Source organism: Lissotriton vulgaris, chromosome 11, assembly GCF_964263255.1.
Source record: "Lissotriton vulgaris chromosome 11, aLisVul1.2, whole genome shotgun sequence".
Lineage (NCBI taxonomy): Eukaryota > Metazoa > Chordata > Amphibia > Caudata > Salamandridae > Lissotriton > Lissotriton vulgaris.
In genome coordinates this window covers 980547681-980568829 of record NC_141699.1, presented here as the reverse complement: position 1 = coordinate 980568829, position 21149 = coordinate 980547681, and the positions used below count along the sequence as shown (strand labels likewise).

The 21149-nt window shown below is 42.9% G+C and overlaps 1 protein-coding gene across 1 annotated transcript in view; it reads right to left on the bottom strand.

The window, feature by feature from the left end:
* IFT80 (intraflagellar transport 80) overlaps positions 1-21149 on the bottom strand; it is a 474284-nt gene that overhangs the window by 441770 nt on the left and 11365 nt on the right. Inside the window, exon 2 of the mRNA XM_086944208.1 lies at positions 170-278. Within this exon, the coding sequence (XP_086800334.1) occupies positions 170-206 (37 nt within the window). The 5' untranslated portion in view covers positions 207-278. The remainder of the gene's footprint in view (positions 1-169; positions 279-21149) is intronic.

The window sequence follows — 21149 nt, the reverse complement described above, 5'->3', positions numbered from 1 at the left end:
TCATGACCACTAACCAAAGTTAGTGAAATTATATTATATCCGTAACCAGCTGTTAGAAAAAGTAACATACACTTCTATTGGACAGAAAAACAAGATGAATGGGAATAGTCTGCTAACAAAATAAAGCATTACAAGTCCAAAATCATTGTTTTTCCATGTGAAAGGATATGTTTAGGTTCCTTTAAAAGTGTTGTTTTTAATCTCATTTTTCCAACTTCTCAGATTTCCAATGTGCAGATACAGTGAGAAAGTAAAACGTCCTTCTTCTCAGTTGACGTCTAAAAAAGAGAGAGAGAGAATATGTTATCCAAACATGTAAGCAAGAGCACTGTGCAAAACGTAATAATATTTAACAGAAGTTTTTTTAATTTGCCAACTGCTTTATTTATGCAGCTGGTTGCGGGTGGTGTGCCTTGCTGCTCATTTTTTAAAAGAGCCTTATTTTTCCAGAGAGAGAGCGAGAGAGCGAGAGAGACGAGAGAGAGAGAGAGGAAACAAGCATTGAAAATGCAATAGGTCCCGCTTTTAACTAAGTTAAAGCCATTTGCTTTGCTGATGGTATTGTATAGCAAAGCAAATGGCTTTAACTTAATAAAAGGCGAGACCTATTGCATTTTTAATGCTTGTGCAGACTGTGTGTTTGGAAAATGTAAGCACATTGGGGAATGTGATGCAGTCAGGCATGACAGGTAAAAGCGTGGCTGAGGCAGGCCAACCTGTGACTGGACAGACTGTCAACCGATTTCTGAGTCGGGTGTTTTGTATGGCTTATGTAAGTGCAATAGGTACAGTTGTTGACATTTTCTCTGGAAAATTGGCGAGGTCTTAAAGAAATACTTCCTTTCACTGAAGCTCAGGTACATGTGCCGGGGATTCATGCATTGATTCAGTGCAGACTGGACTATGTCAACTCAATCTTCTATAAACTTTAAACAAAATATCTCAGAATGGACAGCCCTGTGTGGTAACATAATCTGCTTAGAGGACTCTGGGCGTAAGTAATACCATAAAGTGACTTGCAAAACTACCAGCTTACAGAAAACCAGAAACGGCACGCCTGGCTCTTACACTCCTTCACCCATCACACTCCTAAACACTGCGTCCCCATGACACGATTGCCGTACCTGTGGTCATCACACACAACATGGAAACACTTATCACATAGGATCAAAATAAACTTTTCCAACCTTACACCCTACATTTTGTAGCATGTTGCCTATGTAGGCAAGCGCTTCAGCACCCTACTACTGTCTTCCTTGATGAACAGGGCCAATGGAACTATGTGGCAGGGAAGGTCCAACTTGTGCAACAACTAGGAATAAATTGTGCATCAAAAAAAAGCAAATTATGCGGCGTAATGTGGCACATTTTTTGATAGCATTACTTCACTATTTTGTCATTTGGACACTTGTTAACACTGCCTAGCCATAGGTTACGCCTCATTTGTACCAGTTTAAACCCCAAATAAAGCAATAAATTACACAAAGGTGGGAAATCAACATTTGCCAAGGGCGTCCCACTACGCAACAACACGTTGCCTCGTTTTAAGTAACTTTGAAAGCATGTGACCTAGAAACAATTTTTTTTTATTCTGCAGATTTTGCAGGCAGCAGGGGGATTATGAGGCAAATCTATAATTGTGCAAAAACCGCAGAGACGACACAATCGCATAATAGGGCCCTTTTGTGGCGACAGTTATTTTTGAGGCACATCCTTCAGTACTTGCCAGGTTCCTGGCTCTGTTTTTACTATTCAGAGGATAGTGAGGGTGGAATAGAGGATATTGGAGAAAAGGAAAAGGAAGGAAATGGATAAAAGAAAAGGTACAATAGAAAGGGACAATGAAAGAAAGGGAGGAAATATGGATCAACAAGAAAGGCGATCAAAAGGAGGAAATTAAAAGGAAGATAAATGAGGAGAAGAGGGAGCAAATAAGGACAAGCAACAAGTATATGGAAGAGAAACAGGGGAAGGTGATAGGAGGTAGTGGTATAATTGTAATTGCATTTATATAGCTCTTACTACCCCATACGATGCGTCAAAACACTTCTTGGCGAGTAGCACCCCACTTTGGAACCCAAAAGGATTAGTGGTGGATTAGTATAGGGAATTACGAGCATGGTGTTAGAATAGGGAGGCACAAGTGAATTTTAGCACAGGACATGCAAGTCTGTTAGCTGGATTGAATAGAGTAATATAAGGATGGAAGAGAACCAGCGTAAACAAATGGGGCTTCTGACCCGAAAAGTCTTGTGTAATGCCCGATTCAAACTAATACATTTTAACTTTGTTCACCGTACCTCTATGACCTCGGTCTCCCTGAATCGCATCTCTGTGGATAGGAAACACAACTGCCCTAGGTGTGGCGCGCAGAAGGCGGGATTTTTCCATCTAGCGTGGGAGTGCCCTCAGGTCAGTGCCTTTTGGAGGGAGGTGGTGGACCATATTGGTCGTGCTACAAAACTCAGGATGGCGCTGGATCCACTCCATTGTCTTTTGGCCCTGGTACCCAAACCTAAAAAGAAGACTTTTTCCTATAAGTTTTTACAATTACTACTAGTCTTGGCATGGCGGCGCGTAGCCATAACCTGGATGGGTCAGAGGGCTCCTGATGTGTCCCTCTGGCTGCAAAATGCAAGAGAATGGTCACTAGCTAAAGAGACGCACGTGCATCGCAATCATCGAGATGGCAGGCTAGAGGATTACCTCCTTGCCTGGAGGTTGATGTGTATGGAGGGGCTCACGGAGGATGATTCGGATGCCACTAGCGCTGAACTGTTCACCCCCGACGAGTCCGAGAGTGACGGGGAGGGAGTCGGGTTGGAGGACCCGGATCAGGTGTAGTGCCCCACTAGCTGCACACTAATGTTCCTTGTTCTATATAGCTATGATTAGCTGTGATCCCTAAAGGTCTTCGCCTAGATATAATGACCGCACCTTCTTGGGCCTCACATGGATAACCTGATTCTGTAAGCAACTTATTAATGATGCCGCGCACGGGGGTTTGTTTTTTGTTCCATGTTAAAACAGTGTTTTATTATAAACAGTAGGAAAAATGCTTCTCCAGAGGGATAGAGGTGGGATTACATGAAGGACATAGGGAGAGGAGTATATTGTAAAAACAGTGAATACAATGATATACATGTATCTTCAATGCACGGCTAAGTTTCCCTGACACATGCTCCAATTCTACGCCGCCCAGCCTCCGGGATGTGGGCCTATATGGCTGTGTACTGTCCTGTAACTTGCATGTAAATGATCTTGCCTTTGATTGGCCTGCAATGTCATAAATACCTGTCCCTTTTATGTTTCGCAATAAAAATATTTTTCAAAAAAAAGGATGGAAGAGAACCAGAAGTGTTAATTGAGAGATCGTAGCAGTAAATTGAGGTCTGTGATGAGTAAAAGAATATGGAGAGAAGAAGCTGTAGAAAGGGATTAGGGACATACCGATTCAGTAGAAAAATTAGGTTTGAGATTAGTCAAATAAGATAACATGAGAGACATTTTAGTGGTGTTTTTGGGCAATCATAATAGTAAACTGATGTTTGACATGAGACGGGGAAGAAAGGGATGGAGACTGGGAGAAGAGACAGGTATGAGGGTGCAGCTTATCTTGGTGCAGTGACACGAGGCCTAGATGTATGAGGGGCCCATTACACACCAATGAACTCGGTAGTCTAATACTGACTCTGGAGGTGGGGGAAGAGAGGCAATTGTTCTTGTTTGCATTAGGGCCCATAACATCCTGGCTACGCCACTAAACCATATAGCTGGATAACTGGCCAACATTTCCAAATCTGGGCAGTTTTTAACTTGTAAAGACAAAGTGTTTAGTTTTTAGGGCAAGACATAGGAGCTTGTGAATTAGCACTTGGTGCAGTCATCGTTTGTGGTAGTAGCAGACAAATCAACAGTATAAACCGATTCACTAGACCGTAAATCAGGCCCACAAAAAGTCCACACACTGACTTGTCAGACCAGCCCCTTTGTCACTGCCAACTGCGCTCTAGGCCGGTGCGACCCTGCATTCCTTTGAGTGCAGGCCAGTTCCTTTCTACCCTGATGAGGCATGCCGCCCTCCGACCCACGATCGTTCCAGCCTATGCCCCTACTGAGGGAAAGAAGTTCGAGAGAAGTGAAACCCCTCTCTAGCCCATAGGGCCTATGCAGACAAGGGCAAGAGGTGGTATAAGGCCTGACAAGATACAGAGATCATATGCAACAACCTACTATTACCACAAAAGCACGCAAAACGTCTTCCCTGCTTTGCATTATAAGTAAGGAACACGCTTCCGGATAATTTAGAATGTGCTCCCAAACTCATTGGTTTTAGGAAGTCCGTATAGGATAGGATAGGTAATTTAGGAGTTCTTCCCATGAACTCTGTTGTCATTTATTTTTCTGCCTTAAATTTATGTAAGGCGCACTACTGGGGGCAGTAATGCCGCTCTCTCTTCAACGGGCCGCAGTGTCCCCTTGCATAGGTGCACTAAGCGAGGGAGGGCATCGTGACATGGAGGCCAGAGCACTGCTCCGGTCCTCGGTGGGGTAATATCAGCACACAGCAAGTCAGTCAGGACTGGGTGCCCGTCTCCGAGCTGCAACCAGGCCGCTCACACACCACCACCGCCTTTACCCGACGGCGTAGGCACCAATCTCTCCACACTCCTATGCCTCCGCCTGAAAGCGCCATCCTGACGACATTTATTTAAAATAAAAAATACTGTTAATTTTTTATATATTCGCACCCGATGTGGGCCCAGCCCTTGACACACAAAGTTAGGCCTCTGTTCTTAATGCCGCAATTCAAGTGCGACTCTCCACCCTACTACGGTAGGAATATCACATAACTCCCTGTCACTCGGGGCACTATTATTCTCAATTCGGCTACGTTTAGCAGGCACTGAAAATAAAAAAATCTGCCCGACTTATTCAATGAAAGTTAACCAAGACTATGACTATTCGCGATGCAATAAATTGAGGCCCGGAAGTCCCAGAATGGAGCCACCGTGCTTATACCCACTGGATTTCGTCACCCATACATGCCCACTCTTGCTCGCCCTGTGTGGGAGTGGGTATGGGGTATGAGTGTCGGGCTCAACTCGCTTGAGAGTCTCCGGCGTCGCGAGGCATATCTGAGCTCACTCAATCCGTCTAGGGAGCCGCGCTCTCAGGTTGCCAGGGGCGCCTCACTCCCTCGTTGGACCCATCCCTCCGTTTCATGGGACCGTCACTCCACCTAACACAATCCACTATATTTTAAAATGGTGTCCTGAATGCGCTCCCCTTGGACCCCCCTCCGTTCAGTGCCAGATTGAAAGTGAGACCGGTTTCAGATTTGGAGCCGCCCCCCCGGTCAAGTGCAGATCTGGTGTGAACTGGATTAAAATGGTAGGCCAAGGAACCGCCGCTCCCCTCAGGAAGTGCGCTCCCTGGGTGCCCTTGTGTGGGAGATGAATGAGACGGGAGTGGGGCAATTCAGAGGTTCACTTCCAAAGCTAAACTGATTAGAAGTATTGTGCGAGGACCTGAGGCCTGCAGGAGGTCTGTGTGCCCAGCCCTCCGCTCTCGGGCCCCCCAGTTCACACCTGGGGCTATGGAGATACCAGTGTGTCTCAGCCCCCTCTCACACCTATCGGTGCATACAGTGTCCAGCACAGAAGATTCAGGGGCACAGCCAACACGTTCAGCACAATAAAGATGGTGTTGATAAGAAGTCTCAAAATAAACTCAACCGACAGTTCAAACGCAGGGCGTTGATCCCAGGCCAGTGCAAGGCTGCCCTACAATGCCCAATCACTGACGGTGCTGATACTGGACAGATTTGCAAACTGCAACCAGGCCCGTGCCTCGACGTTGAACTTAATGAAACTCAACATAGACTACACCTGGCCAGTGCTGCAAAGGGCCATCCACAAATTGCACCTTACTCTGTCTGACCCACTTACAAGGAGCTATCTAACAAGCGCTCACCACGACTTTTCTGTTTTTCTGCTGTCCCACTTGGACGGACTGCTCTGACTTCCTGCTGGCGTAAAAGGTTTATTATCTTCTTTATGGGGCCATGTGTTTCGCCCCATAAAGATAACAAACCTTTTACGCCAGCAGGAAGTCAGGTCAGTCTGTTCAAGGGGGACGGCAGAAATTGAGAAAACTGTACATCACCAAGTGCTCTTTCCCAATGGCTGGCCACCGTTTAGCATAAACGGTGACGCCGGCCAATGGGAAAGAGGGGCGGGGCTTAAAGCCTGCTAGTGAAACCTCCTGATAACACTAAATATCGCCAGCGAGACTGCGCATGTGCACAGCTCTAGGCTTTGACCTAAAAAGGGGAAAAAACAACGAGGAAAGGGAAGATAAGAATACTGTGATGAAAGGAGAAAGCACGAATGAGAAAGAACTTGCAAAATTAAGATAGAGAGACAGGACATGTAGGTTGGTAGAAATAAAAGTAATGAGGATGAATCAGGACTAGGCAGGCTTGATTTATGAACTCCTGTATTAGTATTTTTTTGTATTTACAAATTAAGCAGTGCATTTTCCAAGTACACCATAGCACACAAATTCGGCTAAGCTTGATTAATAAATACATTTAGGTGAATGTAAAACATCCAAAGACAGTGCAATATATTAAATACTATCTGTGTCATTCTCTCAGAGTCCACTAAGGGCAATGACTGGGGCCCCCGCCCAGCTCTACACTCTGAATATGCTGCTGCCCAAGGCGCACGCAGTGGGCCCCTTAAGAGGACGGCCCCCTTAGTGCCGCTTCAGGCACCCCACCGCACCTTGTCTCAGGCACTCCCTCCTATGGGAGTCCTCCTCCTCGGGTCTGGTGCATCTGCGGCATCATTTCTGGTGCACGGTGGGCTGGAAACAGGTATTTATAACTGCCCCCACCCACTGGCCACCCTCTTTGTTCCCTGCTGGACACGGTGTAAGGCACGTTGCGTCCGGGTTGGAATGGCATTCGTCGTTTGGGTTGCGGTGAGTTTTGTGCCTGCTGGTCGCGGTTCTGCACCTTTGTGGCCAGTTGTTTGGCCTCCAGTCTGGTATCCGGCGGGAGCAAATGAGCGGTTAAGGAAGGTGATTCACAGCCCCGTCGGGTGCACAGGCTCCCACTGGTGTTGGGCACGATGCTGTCACACCTGAATGCAAAATCAAATAATATAAGGGCTTGGTAAATAACGCGTGGTCTCTTGAGTGGACACACCACCAGGTTACCCGGATATGGCCCGGGTACACCTGCAGAGGTGGATGGGAACTGCCCAGCTAGAAGGACTGGGAACTTTCAGAGGTAGTTGGGAAGTGTCCAGCTAAAAGGACTGGTAATAACACGTTGCAGGAGGCTATGAAGGCTGCCATGATGGGGTGGGGGCCCTGGATATGACGGCAGCCACATCCAGGACTATGGCGGACATACAGGGCGAGAACTGTCAACAAAGTTTTCCCCTTTGGGTGAACTTAAGAGTGAACAACAATCTTATACAAAACATACAAAAACATACGAAAACATAATAAGGAGCAGTAAATGATTAACATGAATCAGTCATACAGAAAATCTTGTACATTTTATTTGAGTAGATTAAAAACAATTTAGAGAACAGTACATTGAAAAAATCAAGATAAAAAACTCATTACATAAAAAATGGGACAGTGCATAAGGGAAATAATTCCAATTAAAAGGGGTGAAGAGGACCACCAGTGTTTCAATGATTTGATTAGATTACTCCCAGTTGTAAATTCCAAAGTTTTGTAGGAGTTTCTTATCTCTTGTTACTTAGTGCTTCTCCATCAAAATAGAGCATTGACGCGTTTCGGTTTATGGCAAATACATTTCCAAAGCCAAAAAACCTTCCTCAGGAAATAAAATAATAATATCCCACTTAACCACAATGTCTTGATGGTTTTCAAGCGAATGTTGCTATATATTCGACCGCTTCAAATACTCCGCCACCTCCTGGGTATATCTTCGAGATCGTAGTGTGCGTATAAAAATATACTGCAACAATAATTTAGAGACGGCAAGGGTCACGTCTCGTGTTTTCATGAATGACCTCATTCCTAGTCAGACCGCCCGCAGTCTGCTGGTCAAACGGTCTATAGCAGCAACGTGGGGTACTGCGTGGTGTAACCTCCGCTATAGATATACCCAGGAGGTGGCGGAGTATTTGAAGCGTTCGAATATATAGCAACATTCGCTTGAAAACCATCAAGACATTGTGGTTAAGTGGGATATTATTATTTTATTTCCTGAGGAAGGTTTTTTGGCTTTGGAAATGTATTTGCCATAAACCGAAACGCGTCGATGCTCTATTTTGGTGGAGAAGCACTAAGTAACAAGAGCTAAGAAACTCCTACAAAATTTTGGAATTTACAACTGGGAGTAATCTAATCAAATCATTGAAACACTGGTGGTCCTCTTCTCCCCTTTTAATTGGAATTATTTTCCTTATGCACTGTCCCATTTTTTATGTAATGAGTTTTTTATCTTGATTTTTTACAATGTACTGTTCTCTAAATTGTTTTTAATCTACTCAAATAAAATGTACAAGATTTTCTGTATGACTGATTCATGTTAATCATTTACTGCTCCTTATTATGTTTTCGTATGTTTTTGTATGTTTTGTATAAAATTGTTGTTCACTCTTAAGTTCACCCAAAGGGGAAAACTTTGTTGACAGTTCTGTCTTTTGGTACCCTACTCCTTTGGTTTTCTGGGTCCCTCTCTTTTATTAGGGACATACAGGGCGATCCCGAGGCAGATTGGTGCGAGGGGTACCCTTTTAGGAGCACAATAAGGGTGTACTATGCCAAAATCTCACGAGTCTTTACGGCAGGATCCTGGTTGAGAACGACGGCACCCCGCTAGTCCCTCGGGCCTGGAGTGAGCTAACGAGGCAAGCGGGGATAAGAGAACTGTACTCTCCATTCCTCCCCCTTTGACAACTCCTTCGGATACCAGCCACACATGAACAAAAGGTTATGGCCCAAATGCCAAAGAGAGGGATGATTAAGGGATCAATAGGACAATAATCAATTTATTTCTCTGGAAGTCATCTCCAGCGATATCCCATGCACACCACTAGATAGCTTTCTATATTACAGGCTTAGGAGCAACGCACTCAGTCACTCCATGGAGCCTGTGACCTGTAACACACTGGAGAAAATTATGGCTAGACAGCATAATAATAATAATAACTTTATTGCGTGATTAATAAAAATCTTTGCAATGACTCTTTAGAAAAAAACATTGGAGTAAATACATGATCAACAGTTAAAAAGCAATAAAAGAGAGTTAAAAATGTGGACAAAAGACCCGTGCAAACTGTTGCAATACATTGTGATCATAAGAAATAGTAGTTCAAGGTTTGCTGAGTCTTTGTTAGTCAAAAAAGAGTTTTCTTAAGATGCAAAAGCAGGTCTTTTTGAGTCAAGTTAAATCGCTGGGTTCTGGATTTTGGATCGCGTTAACTGTTTTCATGAAGCGCACCACAGCAGTTAGTCTCTACACCGTACTGTACAGCACTGGAGGGGCTCCCGGGTTCTGTGTAGAGCGCTGTAAAGATGTATACATAACATTAGTTGTCGTGGAATTGTTGTGTTATGATATTACTGTTCTGTATGCTTTAACTTTCTTATGATTTAACATATCACCTGTGGCTGCTAACTAGCTCTGTGAGTACTAGATGCTTCTACTAGGGCAGTTGCAACCAGAAAGCACAGGACGAGGATGCCCTCCTGTGGGCTCCTGCAATCTTATAATAAATCTACCATAAAAGGAACGTCCTTGCATCTGTGCCACGTTATGATCTCCTCTTCACAGGCACACGGTCTCTGTGGGAGGAGGAGATGGAGCTTGAAGTATTAGTGGTAGTGTTTAAGTTTTCATGCACACAAACAGGCCTAATGTCACCAAGATCTAGACTAATGCAAAAACAATTGATGGACAGAATGCAGAACAATGTCATACATTCACCCCAGTACAAAGATCTGGGCCTAAATCCATCGTTTTTTACTCCCATGCCATTCCAATTTGAACCCAGTCATTTGCAAATGAGTATTGACCCTGCGCCCAATGGGAACAGTCCAGCCTGAACTGCCAGGCCAGGTCGTCCAGATGTTAAACAAGCATCCTAGGACCGGTTTCGGGGTTTCACCCCTCATCAGCCAGGACAGCTTGACTCCAGTAGCATGGAGAGCACAGGACCCACGTCTGGGCATACCCGTCCCACTCGGGTTGACAAATGCAATAACAAATGAGGCACAGGGTCAAGACTGATTTGCACATAGCGGTGTCTGAACTGGGGTGGCGAAGTGAGCTAAAAAATGAAGATTGGTTCAACCCATATCTGTGAATGGGGGTGAGTGTCTGAAAAGTTTCAGGGCTCCGTCGATCATCTCCTTGTGTTTACTTTGTTCACCCTATGTTGGCAGGGTATGCCCAGACGTGGGTCCCTTGTTCACTTTGCCACTGGATTCAAGCTAGCCTGGCTGATGAGGGGTGTTACCCCGAAACCGATCCCAGGATGCTTGTTTGCGGTCCAGGGAAGACATGGTTTGGCAGTTCAGTCTGAACTGTTCCCATGAGGCACAGGGTCAAGACTGATTTGCATATAGGAGAGTCTCAACTGGGGTGGCGAAGTGAGCTAAAGAAGGATGATGGATTAAACCCAGATCTGTGACTGGGGGTGAGTGTCTGAAAAGTTTCAGCGCTCTGTCCATCATCTCCTTGTGTTTACCAAGATCTAGACTCCCTATCATTAATTACAAAATGCTGGCGCGCGCTTATTGCACGCAATGCTCCTTACAGAAATTTGGCAGGTGTGAGAACTCTAAGTGTACTAGACGCTGACCGTAGGGGGTGAATTTCTGACACATTTTCTGGTCTTGCCCCTGTGTTTGCTCCTACTGGGAAGAAGTTCTCAAAGCGTTAATCAAGATGATTGGCATGATATACAAGGAAGGTTCCTGTTGCTCAAAGGAGGTACACAGCGTTGACATTATTACATGCAAAGAGGTTGGTGGCTTGTAGCTGGGGCAGAGGGATGGTCCCACATTGATATATTGTAACAAACAAAATGAAATGTATGCTGAACTTCTTCCAGTCTCATCCCACCTGAAGGATATGTGGGGTTAACTTAAAGCTTTCCTGCTATCTTTATCACCTCAAGTTCCCAGAGTCAGACTTTTGCTGTTGTAGTCTTTCTCAAGTTGGCAAGGCAATCAACGCATGGCCACAGGGCCTGTGGACCATCACTACTTCACTTCTATATGGACGGAATCTCTCTAGTTACTGCTCACAAAACCTGAAACAGACTTTGGGCCTGATTTAGATATTGGCGCACAGATTACTCCTACGGCTAGAGTGGTCAACCTCGAAGCTGGGGAACCGGGTTCGAGTATCGGCAACGACGCTCAACATCCTGTGATTCTGGGCAAATCACTTAATCTCACAAATGCCTAACAAAAATAAATGTGCCCATCTGTAACTAAACTGGTGCTCATGTAAAGCACGCTGATACCCAATGTCTTGTGCGTAGTTCGTGTTATATAAAACTCTTTAAAAAAAAATTTAAAAAAGGATCATGAATAACCCGTCAGCCAAATATAAATCCCGTAGGAAATAATGGGATTTATATTTCGACGGGTGAGATAACCATCACCATTGTGACAGAGTAATCCATCCCCCAAAGATCTAGATTAGGCCCTTGGTCATGGTCCGCCCTCTCAAATGACTGTATTGTGGAATTGGAAAGGCCCTCTCGCCACAAACAAAACACAGTGAGTTGGTAGAAATATCTTAAGTGATGGGAATTCCTGCGGGTACAATAATATGCTAGGTATGTGTAATTTGCTAGGATGTTGTTTAGCAATTACAATAAAAATTATTAAAAAAATACTATTTTGCGTGAGCTGGTGGAAAACATCATTTTTGAAAGAGCTGATTAATTGAATTATTTAGTGACATCCGCACAGAATAAATTTCCCATGATCATGAAGAGTTTTCTTGTGATCTAGAACTGTCAGATTAAAGTAAGTTTCCGCTGCTGAATTGCTCTGTGATCAAATTCGATGCTTACTGAAGGACAATGCAAGGATACAGGCATCAATTAGGCGAAGGGGTAAACATTTGCAAATTAAAAACCTATCCTGGTTGCAATAATAACACATGATTGGAGACGGACCAGTCAATAATTAACATTAGATTTCTATAGCACAATTCATACCCAACAGTTTCTCAGTGCTAATAAATATTACTAAATTATTTTTGTATAGTTTTAGTATACAATCTTATAGGTAACTTCTGAGCGGTTTTGGCGCTTCAGGTGGAAACTGTATATTTTAATTATTACAGATTTCAAACTAACATTGGTGCATACGATTAGTTGTGGAATGCGTTCACGTTGAAAAGAAGGAAAGCAGGCAAATGTACAGAGATTTCATGAACAGTGAAGTGTTCAAAAATAATTTTGTTTTGAGTGATGGTAGCCTGAAAATTAGATAGTATTGTAAAAACTTGGGTAACTAACTACTTTTTCCATTAATACGAGAAATGAAGTGCTGCTAGTAACTTCTGAGTTCATAGACAGTCAGAAAATTATATAATACATTTCCCAATTTACAACTGCCAATTGATAGCTGTTGCCTGAACACAATTGATCTTCCTGGCATGCCTCAAGAGAAGCAGGAAGAGATTCTTCACTTGGAAATGCAGTTTTGAGATAGATCAGAAAGCTTTCTGCAAAAGCACAGAACTTGACCGTCTGTGATGGGAAGCTAGTAAAGTGATCGGAGGGCAGAAATTAAATAGTCCCAACTACTCATATTATGCTGACCTGAATGTTCCTTTAACAAGCCAATTACTTCTGGGATTTGCAGTGTTTGTTCAGCCAGTTCAACGAAACTAATTGGACTACAGGACCAGATCGTAAAAGGAAAGCCACAGTCTGGCGACATGGCGTCATGAGGTCCTGTCTACTTATGTTGAGTGCTCAACTTTCCAGGCTTTATCACTTTATCTTAGCGGTCTTTTTGGAGTGAAGTTGTCTGATATTCCCGCATATAGGTAGTTAGAATATTAATGTACACACCCTCTACACTTCATAGGATTACAGAGGGCTGCACAAACCAAGAATCTAGGACTTGACGTTATCCAATTGTGCATTTTTGGCGACTGCACGAACACAGTTCATGAGTATTTGCTTTTTCTTATTATTTATGTCAAATTTAGAACACAGATCACATAAATGTAATCATTTAAAGGCACATGCCTCGATTGCTACAGTGATGTGTTTTGTTTCATTTAGCCCATTTGTTACTCCATGTTTGTTTATTGCATCAAGTCTGTTTGGTACCTTGTGCCCGCTTGAGATCTTATGACTTTTGCTTACAGAGTTTACTAGTGGGTCATGAGCGTTGGGTGGTAGCATGTTCTCTAGCTACAAAAAGCTTGCGGGTTTACCCTTTATATAATAGCCAAACCTCTAAGCAGGTTTCCTGCTTGTGTGGTGACCTGTTTTGGTTAAGTGGAAAAATTGAAAGATTTTGTGGGTGTTTCGAAAGCAGAAAATGCTAGCAGAGTTCTGATCTGGAGTCAGAGGCAAGGCACCAGAATAAAGGACAAGCCATTGAACTCAAAGCACATTGGAGTGCAAAGACAATTGTGATTTGGTGAATGTCCATTTTTAAAAACAACATTGAAAACTGCTAAAAGATCTTTCCATGTATCCTTCTACTGCATGTTGAGATGTGAATAAGAAGGAAGTCTTCGGCAAGAAGGGTCTCATTGGCTGGGAGATAAAGAATAAAGGTGTGGCATTATCATCAATAACACACTGTATATCTCCACTGGCCTCTGTACCATTACTATGAGACAGAGAGGGGATCCAAAGTGCAAGTGTATGTCTGACAAAACGAAAAAATAATCGTTTTTCTTTGCATTAGGCATTAAGGCAGTTATTGGAGCAGTCGGCGTTGGGGGGGACTCTGACCGATAACAGAACAGTCAGACACAAACAAGAGCATTCACAATAGGTCGCTGATTGTGGACAATATTTATATGTTCGGAAAGTGGCTCATGCATTAGTTAGTGTGTGGGAGTCACAAAAGACAGAAATTGAAAAGAACGAGCAGTTAAAAAACTTGGAAAGCTAAAAGGACAGAAAAGGGCTGCCTATCTGTGATAGATAGGGAGTTCTGAAATCAGACAGTCACTGAAAGTTATGCTGTGGTGGATTTCCCTACAGAAAATGTCAGCCTCCATTTTGATTTCTGGAGTAGCCAATATTTTTAGATATGGAGCCAAGATGTTCTCAGGCAGACAGAGAGACAGTTTGTGAAAGGCAAATCGTTGACCAGCACCTTAGGCTTTGATCTCTCTTGTGGTTCAACTAAGCATAAAGAGAAAAGGCTAGAGGGGCGTTGGCCAGGGTGGAGAACATGTTACCTTCCTTGCTCCATTGCTTTGGGTGACAGGTAGTCTATTAAATTCTCCTTTCGGAAGCCTGTGCTAGGTAAGGCGGGGTTAGTTCTAGTCCAGAGTTTTTCAAACATGTTATTGATGTGACCTTATTTTCATTTGTAGCATATTTTTGACATTGACTGCACCTTTGTATTGTGTTGCACCTTTGTATTGTGTTTTTCATCTTTCGTAGTTAGTTGGCCGCAGTTATGAATTCACATCCACCTTCGACCATGCCCATCTATGGTGTAATTATTGCTCTCATAAACAAGACAATATAGCTTAAAAAGCTGAGCATGTCAGCCTGTCGTACAGGATGTATACTTTTATTTAGCACTCTATTAACCAGTCAATGCTTTAATTCCTATTATTGTTTAGGCACTACTTGCTCTCCTTCCTGTTTCCCTCCTCTGCTAACTCAGTTCTCTGCCTTTCTTTTTCCTTTTCCTCTTCTACCCTGTCTCTCTCCATCACTATTCATTTCCTGCTCTCCGTTCTGTATTCTTCGACGTTTCTACAATCACATTAATCTATGGGTACCCTTGTTACATCCTTCTCCTCCTTTTAGAGACGATATGAGCACGTGGCTCGTCCATTCAGGCCATATCTGGACAAGACCTGTGCCACTTGCAAGATCTTAACATCCCTACATGGATAGCTTTGTTGGCATTCTGCCCTTCTGCGCCCTGTTGTACTCTCCAGCTTTCATCTTGGCATGCCTGTGTGTCTCCCACATTAGCATGCCTTGTACCTTTGATGAGTCCTTGTGTGATTGGTGTTATTTGCTGGCATAGGGACAAGGCAGCTTTTGAGAATGTGTCTGGACAGGGAAGGATTTAGATTACAACAACATTCTGAACTGCTCTCAAGCAGAGTGATCTCTGCTACTGGGCGGTATTTTCTTATTTCTGTCCAAGAAGTTAGGTTGGTCACAGGCTATGGTAAGGTTATCAATCGAAGATGTGCCTAATCACTTTCATGACACTGCTAGGAGAGCTGGCATGAAATTTCTGTGAAAGACTAGTAACCTTTCTGCTATTTGTGTAACCTTTAACCCAGAACAGTAGAATGCCAACACAACTACACTATGTAAGTCTTACGGATTAATTTGTCTTTGACATGTTCTTTTCCGCCATTGCGCTTTGGTCCCTTGGTTCCTCTTCATGCTCACTCTGGCTATTTCATTCTTTCTTTGCTTGTTCTTGCTTTGTTGATAGGTAAATTTGTGATTTCTGACTCGTATGCCTCGTTTGATCTGTGATAATGGTCTTGATACTACTAACAGACAACAACATTGTGAAACGAAAAGTATGGTTCACCTGCTAATACCCAGGAATGGCAACATCCTTGATGTAAACAGGCTACCAGATGCCGGAAGTGGTCAATTCACAGTGTAAGGACAGGGAGTGCTTCATAAGTAAAGGTGAGGGGCTGGTGAACCACCATTTGAGATGAGTCTCTGGAAACTACAGGAAAACTCCCTAGTGCCTTTCAACAGTAGGGCTGCTTGTGCCTGTCTCAGGCTACCTCTGTGTGAGTTATCGTCGTAGTGAATGACATATGGACTTCAAGATGATGGCCCCGGATGCGCAAATGAAGGAATTAAAGTGTAAATGGGCAGCAAGCCAAATGGGCTGAGCAATTGTACATGCTCACTCAAACGAATTGTTCGAGGACAAGCATTCTACTCTCTATAATAGAGCAGAGAGCACAGACCGGGGCCACTCCCCATGCCTCCATGGGTTGCTCTGAACCACTTCTGCTAATTCCAATGCTACATTTGTTTTGTAAAGAGTGGTTTTGTGGTTGGCTGTCAATTACAGAAAGTGTGAATGACACCTTGAGCTACAAAACTACGCCAATCACAGCGTAGCTTTACTATGATGCTGCACCAGTGAGTGTATGTGTTTAACAATACCTCACTGACATTCAGATACTACATGAACACAGGGTTGCAAGTATTCATCATCACATCAGCAGTTGCATGCCCGACGGTAACCGAATTTCTATGAGTAACCAGGAATGTCTTTGTTAAAGTCGAAAAGGAGAAAGTTAATAATTATCAAGCCTTAGATAGGTACATATGTGATCTTAGTAATGGACATTGGTGAAAGTCTGCAATTTCCCAACAATCAATCTCTCTCCCTACAAAGTATGATGCTTCAAATGAGGGGAGAAGTGGGAACGGGCAGGGGAAGAGGCAGTGATAGGCGCGGGGTCAGTATTCTGGAAAATAAACGCCATTCTTAGTATCTAATGACTATTTCCAAAGAACAGTATAATCAGCACTAAAAGTTTTTATTTTACTGTACCATTAAATTGCACAATGATATCCACAATTTTAGAATTGAGTTTTCGGTAAAACGGGATGTAAAATGCACTAATTAGCCCACATTTTCTTGGGGATACTTCTTCACTTTGCTCACTCCAATTTGTCACTAGTGTTTCCACCCCGCCCTTCACCAGGTGCCACTTGATCTAACATGAAAACGTCTAATTGGAGAGGCATCTGTTACAAGGATAAAGTAATAGGGGATGCCTCTTAATCTTCATTTCCTGGCACGGTATTGCCTTGAAAACTGAGAATAAACTATAACAAAAAACAATTCATGACTTTTGGTAGAGCACGTTTGGGCAGTTTTTTGCACAGTATGTAAGCAGTGGTTGCGTATTATGACCTCTGATTGATATGTATGCTGTGTTAAATAAACTTGTAAAGTTCACAAATACCAGTTGTTTCTTGGCACTAAATCACATAGCAAAAGAGTGCAAAATATTAAAATCTAGAAGGCTTGAGTGAAAAGCCTTGTTTTTAACGTGTCTAAAATAAGTGGGATTGGCTGTGGCATGAAGTTCGTTGGATAAGGTGTTTGAGAGTTTAACACTGCAGGACTGAAAAAAATCAGACACCCCGCTTAAGTTTGTTGAATTTTAGATCAATTAACTTGTTCAACGACAAAAATTATATGGTCCTCGGTGGTTAGTATCTTTTACATCTACTGCTTATAAAGTCAGTGGCTCACCCATAAAGGGATCTATGGACGGTGCTAAAGATCTTAAATTGCACTATGAGGAGCCAAACAGTTTGAGAGAGAAAAGAGGGTGGGCTTTGGTAAATGAAAAAAACTCCTGGTATCAGGCATGCAGCATTACTTTGAATAACCTGTAGTCTCAGGAGAAGGCAGGAAGGAGCTCCTACGTCGAGGGTTTGAGAAGTCTAATCAAAATGTAATTTAGACAGATACTTTCCATGTTTTATCATCATTATTTAGAAAAAAATGTTCAGGTGTTTCAAGAAGTAAATAGATTTGAAAACAACATAGGAAATATGATCAGATATAGTTACACTGCTATTGAAAATAACTCCTAAACTCTTTGCTGTGGTCAATGGTAGAGGGAGAGTCTCCATCTCAGGGGTTTAATGTTTCCAGCCAAATATTTTGGACGCCACTAACCACAGCATTTCTGTTTACCAGTATTTTGCTTCAGCCAATTGCGACCTATCCAATTCCAGATATTAGCTCATACAGAGTTGGAAAATTAGGCAAGAGCTTATAGATCCTCTTAGATAAACTAGTATTCCATTATTGTCTGTATATAGAGCCCTGTTATTTGAAAGGTCTTGGCAAGAAGGATCATATATATGTTAAGTAAATGGACGAAAGCGCCGACCCTTGTAGGACTCCGTACTTTAGCAGGAATAATTCATATTGAAAGCAATCAGATAAAAGTTTTAAACCATTTCAAAGCATTACCTTCAATATCTACCACACTAAGGAGTTAATTTAGAGTACAGGAGTCCACAGAATCAAACGCAATTGAGAGATCAAGCAGGATTGTGGCACTGATTTTACCTACAACAGCTTCCAGTTTCAAGTCAATACAGCAAGGAAAACAGACTCTGGGCCCGGTTTAAAAGTCAGCGGATGGATTACTCTGTCACAACGGTGACAGATAACCCATCCACTGAAATATAAATCCTATAGGATGTAATGCATTTATATTTTGGCGGACGGCATATCCATCACCATTGAGACGAGTAACCCATCTACCAAGATCTAAATCAGGCCCTCAGTATTAAGGGGTGTCTTGAAGGCTGTATGCATTGTCCCAAGCAATGTGGTATCGTGGAGCTTTAAGTATAGCTGTTTTGCAATATGGGTTTCAAATAGTTTGCCTGCTGCTGGTAATATTATACTTTTTTATTTGTATTACTTGGGTCAGCTACAAGTGTTCCTTTAGTACTGGAGTGACAATGTATGATTTGAAAGAATGTGGTACTAAACCCTGTTCTAATGAAGAACTGAGAAGTGATTTGAGAGGGCTACAATGCTACTCTATTTCAGTAAGAGTTTCAGAGATGAGGCACAGAAGGGGGTCTGTAGCTCAGCTGGGAAAGAGCTGAAACAACATCTTGAAGAGAAAAAAAATGTAAAGCGTGAAATAGTAGGTATGGTGGGCTCAAATACTGTTTTAGTAAAAGGAAAGTGTTCTTTTCCAACTTCTGATCTTAAGAAGCTATTTTATAAGAAGTGCTTATTTAATTGGTCACGGAGTGATTGGGTCATCTGACGTCTCCTTAATGGTTTAGAAGATGATTGGGGGGTGCATTAGAATTATTGATTGATTTTGTTGGAGTAGTAGGTGTTCTAAGTCTCTTTAATAATAGGTTTATATGTCTTCATAGCTTTTGTTAAAATCAACTTTTACATTCTTGTAACAGTTGTTTATTCATTTGAGTTCAGCTTGACGTAGAATAGTTTTGGCATTTTAGCATGTTCAATTAACCAGGAAGCAGGTTTTCTATGAGAGGTTTTGGATTTAAGTGTGGTGTGGCACATTTAATAATACAGTAGTCTGACCATAAACGGGGGATGATTCGCTACGTCTAGTTTACATGACCATAGGTTATCTTCCTTACAGTCTGGTTTGGAACAGATCGCCAACTGGATGCAGAGACATAAATTAAAGCTCAATGGGGACAAAACGGAGCTGCTTCTATTTGGTCCCAACACATCTCTGTGGGGCCCGCAACATTGGCCTCCGCAGATGGGCCCGGTACCTACCCCCTCAGACTCAGCCCGTAATCTCGGGGTTCTGCTTGACAACCAGTTGTCATTGAAGCAACATGTAGTAAAGGTCTCTGCCACCTGCACCCCCATCGTCAGGTGGCTTAGAAAAATCACATGGATGCTTCCAGTGGATACCCTGAGAACCGTGGTCCAAGCCCTTGTCATCTCACGGATGGACTACGGCAACGTATTACTGCTTGGCGCCTGTAAGGAGGTATTAAAGAAACTCCAGGTGGTTCAGAATATGGCTGTGCGCCTGATTTGTAACTTACCTACTAGGTCTTCGGCCACTACCCATCTGCACAAATTGCATTGGCTACGAATTGAAAGCTGTATCAAGTTCAAAGCCCTCTGCATTATGCACCGTATTAAAATGGACAAAGCCCCGAAATACCTATCTTCCTTGGTCCAGCAGTATGCCCCATCCCGCACTTTAAGATCTTCTACCCAAAACAAGTTTCAAATCCCACGTGTCAAGCGAGCCAAAATGGGTGGACGCTCGTTCGCCTTTTTGGCTCCTTCTTTATGGAACTCCATGCCCCAATTTCTGCGCTCAGAATTATGCTATATGACATTCCGCAAAGGTATTAAGACCTGGCTTTTTAACATGTAACTGCCTTGCCTATGGCCTTACTCACTGGTTCATCCTCCGTTTGCTCTAGCGCCGGGAAACCTCCGGGTAGCTGTGCGCTCAACAAATTCAATTATAATAATAATAATAATAATAATCATCTAATAAATGGCAAATGCAAAACAATAAAAATCCTAAACCAAATAACAAAACTGCAGTACAATTTATTAAACAAAACTGTACCACAATGACAAGAAATACAATAAGGGAACCTGGAGTTATGACTTTTGAAAGTTTTAAGTAGAAATGACACCAAAAAGTACACAGCGCAATGATAGTCAAAGGTTGTGGCAGATCAGGATCTAGGAGCAATTTGATGATGACAGTGATGGAGCATGGGTCTGATACGCCAACCAGATACATCCTGGTCAAAGGTTCGCCCCTAGCCAGTGGGGTAAAGGTTCTGAGGGCCAACTCTACCCACTTTGGGCATTTCCAAAATTGTTAAAGTCTTCGGATGTACTAAATCTGGGCTTAGAGGGCTGGGTGTGTTGAGGGGAGTGTACTATGGTAGTCCTAGTGTCTTGAATAGGTCGCCTCTAGTCTAGAGGTCTCCAACCTTTTCAGTAGTGAGAGTTACTTCTGATAAGTGAAAAATCGCCAAGAGCTACTGCGGTCAACTAACTTTTGCATTGCTAACAGACACCCTCTTGCCCTGCTTCATTGACTTTTAACCTAATGTGCATGGAGCCCGATACAATGGTTTGAATAAAATACTGTGACTTGAGGTACTATGATTCGGCTGCCATGTGTGTGAGTGAGTGCATGGTCTGTGGGGAAGCATGAACATCTGTGCGAATAAATGGAATATATGTGTATGGGTGACTTAGAGTCTGTGTCGTATGTACTTGTGGCACAGGACATACCTTTCATCATATATGAGACCGTTACATGTACAGCAAAACCATACATCCGTTTTTTTAAACTGGGAGACATTCAAAGTGTAGAAAATGTGCGTAATAAGGAACATTTTTCTACA